Source organism: Salmo trutta, chromosome 3 (assembly GCF_901001165.1).
Source record: "Salmo trutta chromosome 3, fSalTru1.1, whole genome shotgun sequence".
NCBI lineage: Eukaryota > Metazoa > Chordata > Actinopteri > Salmoniformes > Salmonidae > Salmo > Salmo trutta.
The window spans coordinates 1,268,717-1,281,484 of NC_042959.1; the positions used below are offsets into that span (position 1 = coordinate 1,268,717).

The 12,768-nt window shown below is 47.2% G+C and overlaps 1 protein-coding gene across 1 annotated transcript; it reads right to left on the reverse strand.

The window, feature by feature from the left end:
- Window positions 1-939: 939 nt before the first annotated feature.
- Window positions 940-12,402, reverse strand: LOC115166257 (gap junction alpha-3 protein). The gene is made up of 3 exons (XM_029720092.1): window positions 12,029-12,402; window positions 2,708-2,857; window positions 940-2,560 (listed from the first exon to the last, which is right to left on the reverse strand). The coding sequence occupies exons 2-3, from the start codon at window positions 2,834-2,836 to the stop codon at window positions 1,550-1,552; spliced, it is 1,140 nt and encodes a 379-aa protein (XP_029575952.1). The 5' UTR covers window positions 2,837-2,857; window positions 12,029-12,402; the 3' UTR covers window positions 940-1,549.
- Between the last annotated feature and the right edge of the window lie 366 nt (window positions 12,403-12,768).

The following is a 12,768-nucleotide window of genomic DNA, read 5'->3' on the forward strand; positions in this document are numbered from 1 at the left end:
ATGACCCCCCATCAAATTCCCCCTCCCCCCATGGAAATCAAATGGCCCCCCATCAAATTCCCCCTCCCCCCATGGAAATCAAATGGCCCTCCATCAAATTCCCCCTCCCCCCATGGAAATCAAATGGCCCCCCATCAAATTCCCCCTCCCCCTATGGAAATGAAATGACCCCCCATCAAATTCCCCCTCCCCCAATGGAAATCAAATGGCCCCCCATCAAATTCCCCCTCCCCCAATGGAAATCAAATGGCCCCCCATCAAATTCCCCCTCCCCCCATGGAAATCAAATGACCCCCCCATCAAATTCCCCCTCCCCCTATGGAAATCAAATGACCCCCCATCAAATTCCCCCTCCCCCAATGGAAATCAAATGGCCCCCCCTCCCCCCAATGCATACAAAGAGCCCAAACCCTATGGTTTCTAGGTCAAGGTAGTGTATCCTATGGTTCCTAGTCCAAGGTAGTGTACCCTATGGTTCCTAGGTCAAGGTAGTGTATCCTATGGTTCCTAGGTCAAGGTAGTATATCCTATGGTTCCTGGGTCAAGGTAGTGTACCCTATGGTTTCTAGGTCAAGGTAGTGTACCCTATGGTTCCTAGGTCAAGGTAGTGTATCCTATGGTTTCTAGTCCAAGGTAGTGTATCCTATGGTTCCTAGGTCAAGGTAGTGTATCCTATGGTTCCTAGGTCAAGGTAGTGTATCCTATGGTTCCTAGGTCAAGGTAGTGTATCCTATGGTTCCTAGTCCAAGGTAGTGTATCCTATGGTTCCTGGGTCAAGGTAGTGTATCCTATGGTTCCTAGGTCAAGGTAGTGTACCCTATGGTTCCTAGGTCAAGGTAGTGTATCCTATAGAGAATAGGGTACCATTTGAGCCAGACTGTTAAAGTGCATCCAGGGTTATTATTCTTCGACATGTAGAAACAAATGAAACATGACATCTTCATTCAAACATGTTTTTACTTGGTCAAATGTTAAATAACATCCTTTTCCCCAAGATAGCGTCAGTACTACAACACACACGTTCAATAATTGCATGTCAAATATTTCCTCTTATTCTTCAGAGTCTGAAATGTACAAACATTTTCAATAATAGTTGTTGTATTTAATGGGACGTAAATCCTTCTATCCCACATAGAGACCAGGACCAGAAGGTTTTCTAAAAGAGTTTTTAAGACGTCGTGGTTCGTCATCTATTATGAAACCCATTTGTCCTTCATTGATCATGTTTTACAAACGTAACATTCAAAGTTTATTTGTGTGTCCTACAAATGTCAATCCCCCCCCAGTGAGTCAAAGCTCTGCCATCCTCCAGGTCACCGGGGGGGGGGGGGGCAGGATGGCCTCGGGTCTGTGGGACACATCTGTGTCCCAAATGGCACCCTATTCCCTATATAGTGATCTACTTTGGACCGTCTCAGGCCTCGGTCAAAGGTAGTGCACTATATAGGGAATAGAGTGCCATTTGGGACAGAACCCTAAGAATGCCTTTCAAGCAACATAAGACCCTCGGCAGGAACCTAAGACATCGTCACAGCAACCTAAGCCCCTCTCAGATCTTCAGATCGTCTATTCTGGTCTTGTTGTTGCCGTGTTTAGCAGCGCTGCGTCCAGCCCGGGCTAGTGATGGGGAACCTGGCTCCGATCCCCCCCACGTTTCTCCTCCGCCCTTCTTCCCTTTCAAGTCCCCCTCCTCTTCCGGCTGCCTGCTGCCACTCCTCTCCACCGCCATGTTGTCCTTGTTCTGCTTGTAGGCTGCCTTATTGTGGTAGGGCTGGTAGGTGGAGTCAGTCTCCTCAGATAGAGGGGACATGTTATAGCTGGGGACAGGAGGGTATGCTGACTGGACCTGCTTGGCTGGTTGGAGTTGGGGGTATGCTGGCTGGCCTCCGTGGTAATGGTCGTAGCTGGGAGCGTAAGGTACAGCCTCGTCCACCTCGCTGGGCTCCTTGGAGACAGAGTCTGAGCTCAGATCCTCTCGGTTGTACTTGATGCCCTGACGACACTTAGTGGACCCCAGGTGGTACATCTCTATCAGGTTGAGGAACAGAGACAAACTGGCCACTACTAGCATGAAGATGATAAAGATGGTTTTCTCTGTGGGACGGGAGATGTAGCAGTTGACCGTGTTGGGGCAAGGCGAGCGATCACAGGTGTACATGGGCTGCAGCTGGAAGCCATAGAGCAGGTACTGCATGACGATGAAGCCCACCTCGAACAGCGTCTTGAAGATGACGTTAAACACGTAGGTTCTCAGTAGTTCCCCCTTCAGTCGAACCCTACCCCTGTCGTCCCTCACCGGGGCCTTACAGGCCTTGGTTTCCAGCAAAGGTGGTTTATCCCCGGCCCGCTCTGCGTCCTTCTCTCTCTGCTTCTGTTTTTCTTCCATCCTCACCAGGTGTAATATATGACCCAGGTAAATGAGGGTGGGCGTGGAGACAAATATGATCTGGAGGACCCAGAAGCGCACGTGAGAGATGGGGAAGGTGATGTCATAACAGACGTTCTCACATCCAGGCTGCTTGGTGTCACAGGTGAACCCTGACTGCTCGTCTCCCCACACCTACCAGGAACACAATGGAAATAACAAGTTGCATTTAACATTTTTTTTTTTTATTATTATATTTTAGTGTGTTTATTGTTGTACTCCAATGACTGAAGCAACTATAAACATATTTTTAAAGGTGTCAAATAACTTGTTATTATTCACCTTCTCTGCTGCGGCGCTCAGGACCAGGATCCTAAAGATGAAGAGGACGGTGAGCCAGACCTTTCCCACTACGGTGCTGTGTTCCTGGGCTTTCTCCAACAACTTCCCCAACAGATTCCAGTCTCCCATGGTAGAAGCAGATTACTGTGGCTGTAGGGAGGGACAGCGAAGGGGAAGAGAGAGGGACTAGTTAAAACATAGACAGCAGGTTCCAGTCCCCCCAAGGAAGTGACAGATCAGAGCCCTGGCTGTAGGGCGAGAAAATGACTAGCTAACCACAGATCGCATATGTGGCTGGACAGAGAGACTAGACTAGTTAATGTGTCTGGAGGAGAGAGACTATGTTATTTTATTTCACCTTTATTTAATCAGGTAGGCTAGTTGAGAACAAGTCCTTTATTTAATCAGGTAGGCTAGTTGAGAACAAGTCCTTTATTTAATCAGGTAGGCCAGTTGAGAACAAGTCCTTTATTTAATCAGGTAGGCTAGTTGAGAACAAGTTCTCATTTACAACTGCGACCTGGCCAAGATAAAGCAAAGCAGTTCGACACATACAACAACACAGAGTTACACATGGAGTAAACAAACATACAGTCAATAATACAGTAGAACAAAAGAAAACAAAAAGTCTACATACAGTGACTATAAATTAGGTAAAATCAGGGAATTAAGGCAATAAATAGGCCATGGTGGCGAAGTAATTACAATATGGCAATTAAACACCGGAATGGTAGATGTGCAAAAGATGTATGTGCAAGTAGAGATACTGGGGTGCAAAAGGAGCAAAATAAATAAATACAGTATGGGGATGAGGTAGATAGATGGGCTGTAAACAGATGGGCTATGAACAGGTGCAGTGATCTGAGCTGCTCTGACAGCTGGTGCTTAAAGCTAGTGAGGGAGATGGGAATCTCCAGCTTCAGTGATTTTTGCAGTTCGTTCCAGTCAGTGGCAGCAGAGAACTGGAAGGAAAGGCGACCAAATGAGGAATTGGCTTTGGGGGTGACCAGAGAGATTTACCTGCTGGAGCGCGTGCTACGAGTAGGTGCTGCTATGGTGACCAGTGAGCTGAGATAAGGCGGGGCTTTACCTAGCAGGGTCTTGTAGATAACCTGTAGCCAGTGGGTTTGGTGACGAGTATGAAGCGAGGGCCAGCCAACGAGAGAGTATAGGTCGCAATGGTGGGTAGTGTATTGGGCTTTGGTGACAAAACGGATGGCACTGTGATAGACTGCATCCAGTTTGTTGAGTAGAGTGTTGGAGGCTATTTTATAGATGACATCACCGAAGTAGAGGATCGGTAGGATGGTCAGTTTTACGAGGGTATGTTTGGCAGCATGAGTGAAGGATGCTTTGATGTGAAATAGGAAGCCGATTCTAGATTTAATTTTGGATTGGAGATGCTTAATGTGAGCCTGGAAGGAGAGTTTACAGTCTAGCCAGACACCCAGGTATTTGTAGTTATCCACGTATTCTAAGTCAGAGTTGTCCAGAGTAGTGATGCTGGATGGGCGGGCAGGTGCGGCCAATGATCGTTTGAATAGCATGCATTTAGCTTTACTTGCATTTAAGAGCAGTTGGAGGCCACGGAAGGAGAGTTGTATGGCGTTGAAGCTTGTCTGGAGGTTAGTTAACACAGTGTCCAAAGAAGGGCCAGATGTATACAGAATGGTGTTGTCTGCGTAGAGGTGGATCAGAGAATCACCAGCAGCAAGAGCGACATCATTGATGTATACAGAGAAGAGAGTTGGCCCGAGAATTGAACCCTGTGGCACCCCCATAGAGACTGCCAGAGGCCCGGACAACAGGCCCTCCGATTTGAGACACTGAACTCTATCAGAGAAGTAGTTGGTGAACCAGGTGAGGCAATCATTTGAGAAACCAAGGCTGTTGAGTCTGCCAATAAGAATGTGGTGATTGACAGAGTCGAAAGCCTTGGCCAGGTCGATGAATACAGCTGCACAGTAATGTCTCTTATCGATGGCGGTTATGATATCGTTAAGGACATTAAGCATGTCTGAGGTGCACCCATGACCGGCATTCTGAAACCAGATTGCATAGCGGAGAAGGTGCGGTGGGATTCGAAATGGTCGGTAATCTGTTTGTTGACTTGGCTTTTGAAGACCTTAGAAAGGCAGGGTAGCATAGATATAGGTCTGTAGCAGTTTGGGTCAACAGTGTCCCCCCCTTTGAAGAGGGGGATGACCGCAGCTGCTTTCCAATCTTTGGGAATCTCAGACGACACGAAAGAGATGTTGAACAGGCTAGTAATAGGGATTGCAACAATTTCGGCAGATGATTTTAGAAAGAAAGGGTCCAGATTGTCTAGCCCGGCTGATTTGTAGGGGTCCAGATTTTGCAGTTCTTTCAGAACATCAGCTGACTGGATTTGGGAGAAGGAGAAATGGGGAAGGCTTGGGCGAGTAGCTGTGGGGGGTGCAGTGCTGTTGACCGCGGTAGGGGTAGCCTGGTGGAAAGCATGGCCAGCCGTAGAAAAATGCTTATTGAAATTCTCTATTATAGTGGATTTATCGGAGGTGACAGTTTCCTATCCTCAGTGCAGTGGGCAGCTGGGAGGAGGTGTTCTTATTCTCCATGGACTTTACAGTTTCCCAAAAGTTTTTTGAGTTTGTGTTGCAGGAAGCAAATTTCTGCTTGAAAAAGCTAGCCTTGGCTTTTCTAACTGCCTGTGTATATTGGTTTCTATCTTCCCTGAAAAGTTGCATATCACGGGGGCTGTTCGATGCTAATGCAGAACGCCACAGGATGTTTTTGTGTTGGTTAAGGGCAGTCAGGTCTGGAGAGAACCAAGGGCTATATCTGTTCCTGGTTCTACATTTCTTGAATGGGGCATGCTTATTTAAGATGGAGAGGAAAGCATTTAAAATAAATAACCAGGCATCCTCTACTGATGGGATGAGGTCAATATCCTTCCAGGATACCCGGGCCAGGTCGATTAGAAAGGCTTGCTCGCTGAAGTGTTTCTGGGAGCGTTTGACAGTGATGAGTGGAGGTCGTTTGACCACAGACCCATTACGGATGCAGGCAATGAGGCAGTGATCGCTGAGATCTTGGTTGAAAACAGCAAAGGTGTATTTAGAGGGCAAGTTGGTTAGGATGATATCTATGAGGGTGCCCGTGTTTATGGCTTTGGGGTGGTACCTGGTAGGTTCATTGATAATGTCGTGTCTTTGGCTATGCCGGATTAAGTGATATGACATGCTATTTCTATAAAATCCTTTCTCTGTAATTAATATTACCTGATTGAGCTAATCATGTAAATGTAATTAACTAGAAAGTCGGGGCACCACGAAAGAGTGTTTATAGAGCTGTTATCTTCCGAATAAACTCTGAAAGACCTAGTAATATTTTACATCAATAGCAGTCAATATTAATCATCACCTTATTTCAGTCTCAACTGAAAGTTGTACATTTTTGGTTATCTTCACGAACCCTGGCTAACAAGTTGAATCAGCAATACAAAATTGGGTTTAATTATTTATTTACTAAATACCTAACTAATCACACAGAATTACATATATACAGAATACCAATGATGTCATACAGAAAACGTCCCTGGTGGACGGAACCTGTATGACGGTTTGTTACATAAAGAGAGGGGGTTGGGCTTGAATGAAAGAGCGGGAAGACTGAGGAACAAAGGGAGAAGCTGTGCTATCGTAAATACAGTGTCTTATGCATTCTAAATTACCGCCCATTTGGAAAAGGAAAATGCAATAAATATTTACTCTGAGCTTCGGTAGGTTGGTCGTAGATGCTGACCGTGTTGGCCAACAGAGATCTTCTTGTCCTTGGAAGAATGTCTCTGGTGGTAAATTGGATACGTTGTAGTATCTTCGTTGTGTGTTAGACTGGATACGTCGTCCGTCCTTTCCCAGCTCACGTTTACAGCTGCTGTTGCTAACTCAACGGCTAGGAGGTCTCACGTCTTTAGTGAATAAGAGTTCAAAGTTCATACCATTGACAACCAAAGCTCACGCTGAGGTTGGCTTAGTTCTGTAGTTGACATGTTAGTCCTTTTTAACGTATGGACCGTCGTCCTATCGTCCTCGGAACAGAAGGTTACATTTTCGTCAAGGGCTTATATAGTGGAGGGAGAGAAGGGTGTGTTTCATAGTTTATAACCCATGTCTCTTCACAGGGGCGGGCCACTGATTGAGCAGGGCTCTAACCTTATGAAAACACAATTCTCTCATTTGGAAGCTAAAATTACATTTAATCTTATCACAAATAGTTTCATTTAAATTGCATTTAAATTGAACAACAATTCCATGTGAATCTGATAACTAGAATGTGTAGACTTTCCCAGGTACAGTTTATGTCGTCCTGTCATCAGTCATAATGTCTCAGATGACAACCGAACAGACATCCTATTCATTAAGTACAAACGCATATTTTCAACTGGTTCTATTACCGAAATATGGTTTCTTTCCCCCCACTTGTTTGATGTTCCCAGACTCTCTATGTTTAACAAAGGCTATTCAAGAGTCCTTCAGTAGAGTCAAGAGAGAGGGAAGGGAGAAAGGTATTTATGGGGGGGTCATAAACCTTACCCACAGGCCAACATCATGACAATAATTTGTGTGAGATTGAGGGCATCAAGCTTAGATTGTAGGATGGCTGGGGTGTTAAGCATGTCCCAGTTTAGGTCACCTAGCAGCACGAGCTCTGAAGATAGATGGGGGGAAATCAGTTCACATACAGTGAGGGGAAAAAAGTATTTGATCCCCTGCTAATTTTGTTCCGTTTGCCCACTGACAAAGAAAGGATCAGTCTATAATTTCAATGGTAGGTTTATTTGAACAGTGAGAGACAGAATAACAACATAAAATTCCAGAAAAATGCATGTCAAGAATGTTATAAATTGATTTGCATTTTAATGAGGGAAATAAGTATTTGACCCCTTCTCAATCAGAAAGATTTCTGGCTCCCAGGTGTCTTTTATACAGGTAACGAGCTGAGATTAGGAGCACACTCTTAAAGGGAGTGCTCCTAATCTCACCTTGTTACCTGTAGAAAAGAAACCTGTCCACAGAAGCAATCAATCAATCAGATTCCAAACTCTCCACCATGGCCAAGACCAAAGAGCTCTCCAAGGATGTCAGGGACAAGATTGTAGACCTACACAAGGCTGGAATGGGCTACAAGACCATCACCAAGCAGCTTGGTGAGAAGGTGACAACAGTTGGTGCGATTATTCGCAAATGGAAGAAACACAAAAGAACTGTCAATCTCCCTCGGCCTGGGGCTCCATGCAAGATCTCACCTCATGGAGTTGCAATGATCATGAGAACGGTGAGGAATCAGCCCAGAACTACACAGGAGGATCTTGTCAATGATCTCAAGGCAGCTGGGACCATAGTCACCAAGAAAGCAATTGGTAACGCACTACGCTGTGAAGGACTGAAATCCTGCAGTGCCTGCAAGGTCCCCCTGCTCAAGAAAGCACATATACATGCCCGTCTGAAGTTTGCCAATGAACATCTGAATGATTCAGAGGACAACTGGGTGAAAGTGTAGTGGTCAGATGAGACCAAATTGGAGCTCTTTGGCATCAACTCAACTCGCCGTGTTTGGAGGAGGAGGAATGCTGCCTATGACCCCAAGAACACCATCTCCACCGTCAAACATGGAGGTGGAAACATTATGCTTTGGGGGTGTTTTTTTGCTAAGGGGACAGGACAACTTCACCGCATCAAAGGGACGATGGACAGGGCCATGTACTGTCAAATCTTGGGTGAGAACCTCCTTCCCTCAGCCAGGGCATTGAAAATGGGTCGTGGATGGGTATTCCAGCATGACAATGACCCAAAACACACGGCTAAGGCAACAAAGGAGTGGCTCAAGAAGAAGCACATTAAGGTCCTGGAGTGGCCTAGCCAGTCTCCAGACCTTAATCCCATAGAAAATCTGTGGAGGGAGCTGAAGGTTCGAGTTGCCAAACGTCAGCCTCGAAACCTTAATGACTTGGAGAAGATCTGCAAAGAGGAGTGGGACAAAATCCCTCCTGAGATGTGTGCAAACCTGGTGGCCAACTACAAGAAACGTCTGACCTCTGTGATTGCCAACAAGGATTTTTGCCACCAAGTACTAAGTCATGTTTTGCAGAAGGGTCAAATACTTATTTCCCTCATTAAAATGCAAATCAATTTATAACATTTTTGACATGCGTTTTTCTGGATTTTTTGTTGTTATTCTGTCTCTCACTGTTCAAATAAACCTACTATTAAAATTATAGATGGATCATTTCTTTGTCAGTGGGCAAACGTACAAAATCAACAGGGGATCAAATACTTTTTTCCCCCTCACTGTATGGTGTCCAGAGCACAGCTGGGGGCAGAGGGTGGCCTATAGCTGGTGGCAACGGTGAGAGACTTGTTTTTAGAGAGGTGGATTTTTAAAAGTAGTGTTGAGTGTCCTGTCCCTGGCTTTCAATAGACTGACTCACAACAGGAGGACCAAGCTGCTCTCTCTGTGTGTGTGTGTGTGTGTGTGTGTGTGTGTGTGTGTGTGTGTGTGTGTGTGTGTGTGTGTGTGTGTGTGTGTGTGTGTGTGTGCGCGTGTGTCTTCACACCTCTGACTACAGGGCAGGTAGTGACACTGAAAGGTTTATATTACATATAGGATCGGGTATATTTGGAGTGTGGACAGGGGGACAGCAGGTTGCAGCCAGGGATAGTATAGAGAGAGGCCTGCGTGTGTCTAGAGACTAAAGCCAGTCTAACAGTCGTTACAGACTGTAGGAAATAGACCGTGTTTAGTTATAACTAGAGACTAAAGCCAGTCGTTACAGACTGTAGGAAATAGACAGTGTTTAGTTATAACTAGAGACTAAAGCCAGTCTAACAGTCGTTCCAGACAGCTACTGGATATGATCCATGACTGAGTTTGGACTGTAATCAACAGGTCTAACAGTGGAATCAGTTTTCTGGAATACAACAATAACACTAATGACCGTATCCTCTTCTGGAATACAACAATAACACCAATGACCGTATCCTCTTCTGGAATACAACAATAACACTAATGACCATATCCTCTTCTGGAATACAACAATAACACCAATGACCGTATCCTCTTCTGGAATACAACAATAACACTAATGACCGTATCCTCTTCTGGAATACAACAATAACACCAATGACCGTATCCTCTTCTGGAATACAACAATAACACTAATGACCATATCCTCTTCTGGAATACAACAATAACACCAATGACCATACCTGCATATTACTTTTCAATACTGGGGTTCATTCAGAGTTCTCAACTCTTTACAACACTGTATTCATTTACATCTTATAAAAGTTACTCATTGGAGTAACAATTCCCCTCTTGAATAATGAGAATTACTAGAAGATAAAATATATGTTTCAGAATGATTCACAATATATTTCAAACTGATTTTCATATTTGGTATACGGGAGGACTCTTACCATGATGTATGTTGTGTTTCTGTGTTACTGGGCCAAGTCCCCACCTTTTACCTTTCTGGGTTACTGGGCCAAGTCCCTCCCTTTCTGGGTTACTGGGCCAAGTCCCCACCTTTCTGTGTTACTGGGCCAAGTCCCCACCTTTCTGTGTTACTGGGCCAAGTCCCCACCTTTCTGGGTTACTGGGCCAAGTCCCCACCTTTCTGGGTTACTGGGCCAAGTCCCCACCTTTCTGTGTTACTGGGCCAAGTCCCCACCTTTCTGGGTTACTGGGCCAAGTCCCCACCTTTCTGGGTTACTGGGCCAAGTCCCCACCATTCTGGGTTACTGGGCCAAGTCCCCACCATTCTGGGTTACTGGGCCAAGTCCCCACCATTCTGGGTTACTGGGCCAAGTCCCCACCATTCTGGGTTACTGGGCCAAGTCCCCACCATTCTGTGTTACTGGGCCAAGTCCCTCCCTTTCTGGGTTACTGGGCCAAGTCCCCACCTTTCTGGGTTACTAGGCCAAGTCCCCACCATTCTGGGTTACTGGGCAAAGTCCCTACCTTTCTGGGTTACTGGGCCAAGTCCCTCCCTTTCTGGGTTACTGGGCCAAGTCCCCACCTTTCTGGGTTACTGGGCCAAGTCCGCACCATTCTGGGTTACTGGGCCAAGTCCCCACCATTCTGGGTTACTGGGCCAAGTCCCTCCCTTTCTGGGTTACTGGGCCAAGTCCCCACCTTTCTGTGTTACTGGGCCAAGTCCTCACCTTTCTGGGTTACTGGGCCAAGTCCCCACCTTTCTGTGTTACTGGGCCAAGTCCCCACCTTTCTGGGTTACTGGGCCAAGTCCCCACCATTCTGGGTTACTGGGCCAAGTCCCTACCTTTCTGGGTTACTGGGCCAAGTCCCCACCTTTCTGGGTTACTGGGCCAAGTCCCTCCCTTTCTGGGTTACTGGGCAAAGTCCCCACCTTTCTGGGTTACTGGGCCAAGTCCCCACCATTCTGGGTTACTGGGCAAAGTCCCTACCTTTCTGGGTTACTGGGCCAAGTCCCTACCTTTCTGGGTTATTGGGCCAAGTCCCCACCATTCTGGGTTACTGGGCCAAGTCCCCACCTTTCTGGGTTACTGGGCCAAGTCCCCACCTTTCTGGGTTACTGGGCCAAGTCCCCACCTTTCTGGGTTACTGGGCCAAGTCCCCACCTTTCTGGGTTACTGGGCCAAGTCCCCACCTTTCTGGGTTACTGGGCCAAGTCCCCACCATTCTGGGTTACTGGGCCAAGTCCCCACCTTTCTGGGTTACTGGGCCAAGTCCCCACCATTCTGGGTTACTGGGCAAAGTCCCTACCTTTCTGGGTTACTGGGCCAAGTCTCTACCTTTCTGGGTTATTGGGCCAAGTCCCCACCATTCTGGGTTACTGGGCCAAGTCCCCACCTTTCTGGGTTACTGGGCCAAGTCCCCACCTTTCTGGGTTACTGGGCCAAGTCCCCACCTTCCTGGGTTACTGGGCCAAGTCCCCACCATTCTGGGTTACTGGGCCAAGTCTCTACCTTTCTGGGTTATTGGGCCAAGTCCCCACCTTTCTGGGTTACTGGGCCAAGTCCCCACCTTTCTGGGTTACTGGGCCAAGTCCCCACCTTTCTGGGTTACTGGGCCAAGTCCCCACCTTTCTTGGTTACTGGGCCAAGTCCCCACCTTTCTGGGTTACTGGGCCAAGTCCCCACCTTTCTGGGTTACTGGGCCAAGTCCCCACCTTTCTGGGTTACTGGGCCAAGTCCCCACCTTTACTTTGAAACTACATCTTTTCTCTCCATCTTAACAGTATCACACACAACAATCCAGAGTGGAAGACTGAAACAGGAAGTAGAATATGGAAGTACCTACCTTGTCAGTCTACTGTCCCCAGAAGAGTAACTCCCTGTGGGACTGAGACCATGTGGTTCCCCTCGTAGCCTCCTTCCTTCTGTGTCTCTCCCTCCTCCCCCCGTCCCTCTCTCTCTCCAACCCAGTGAGGCCTATGTGGCTGGTTGCTCCTCTCCGCTGTCTCTCTCCTGTCCAGGTCTCAGCAGATGAAATGCCCTTGAATGGACAGGAAACACCAGACCAGCTCACCGCTGACCACAACAAGGCCGTTCCACACTACGGGACACACTAACACACTCCTGTCTTCGCTCCTAGAGTTCGTCTCCGACCCTCTCTCCCTGTCTTCACTCCTAGAGTTCGTCTCCGACCCTCTCTCCCTGTCTTCACTCCTAGAGTTCGTCAATGACCCTCTCTCCCTGTCTTCACTCCTAGAGTTCCTCTCCGACCCCCTCTCTCCCTGTCTTCACTCCTAGAGTTTCTCTCCGACCCTCTCTCCTTGTCTTCACTCCTAGAGTTTCTCTCCGACCCTCTCTCCTTGTCTTCACTCCTAGAGTTCCTCTCCGACCCCCTCTCTCCCTGTCTTCACTCCTAGAGTTCCTCTCCGACCCTCTCTCCCTGTCTTCACTCCTAGAGTTCCTCTCCGACCCTCTCTCTCCCTGTCTTCCTAGAGTTCCTCTCCGATCCTCTCTCTCCGTCTTCACTCCTAGAGTTCCTCTCCGACCCTCTCTCCCTTCCAACCAGCTAAACACCACTGCTACTGA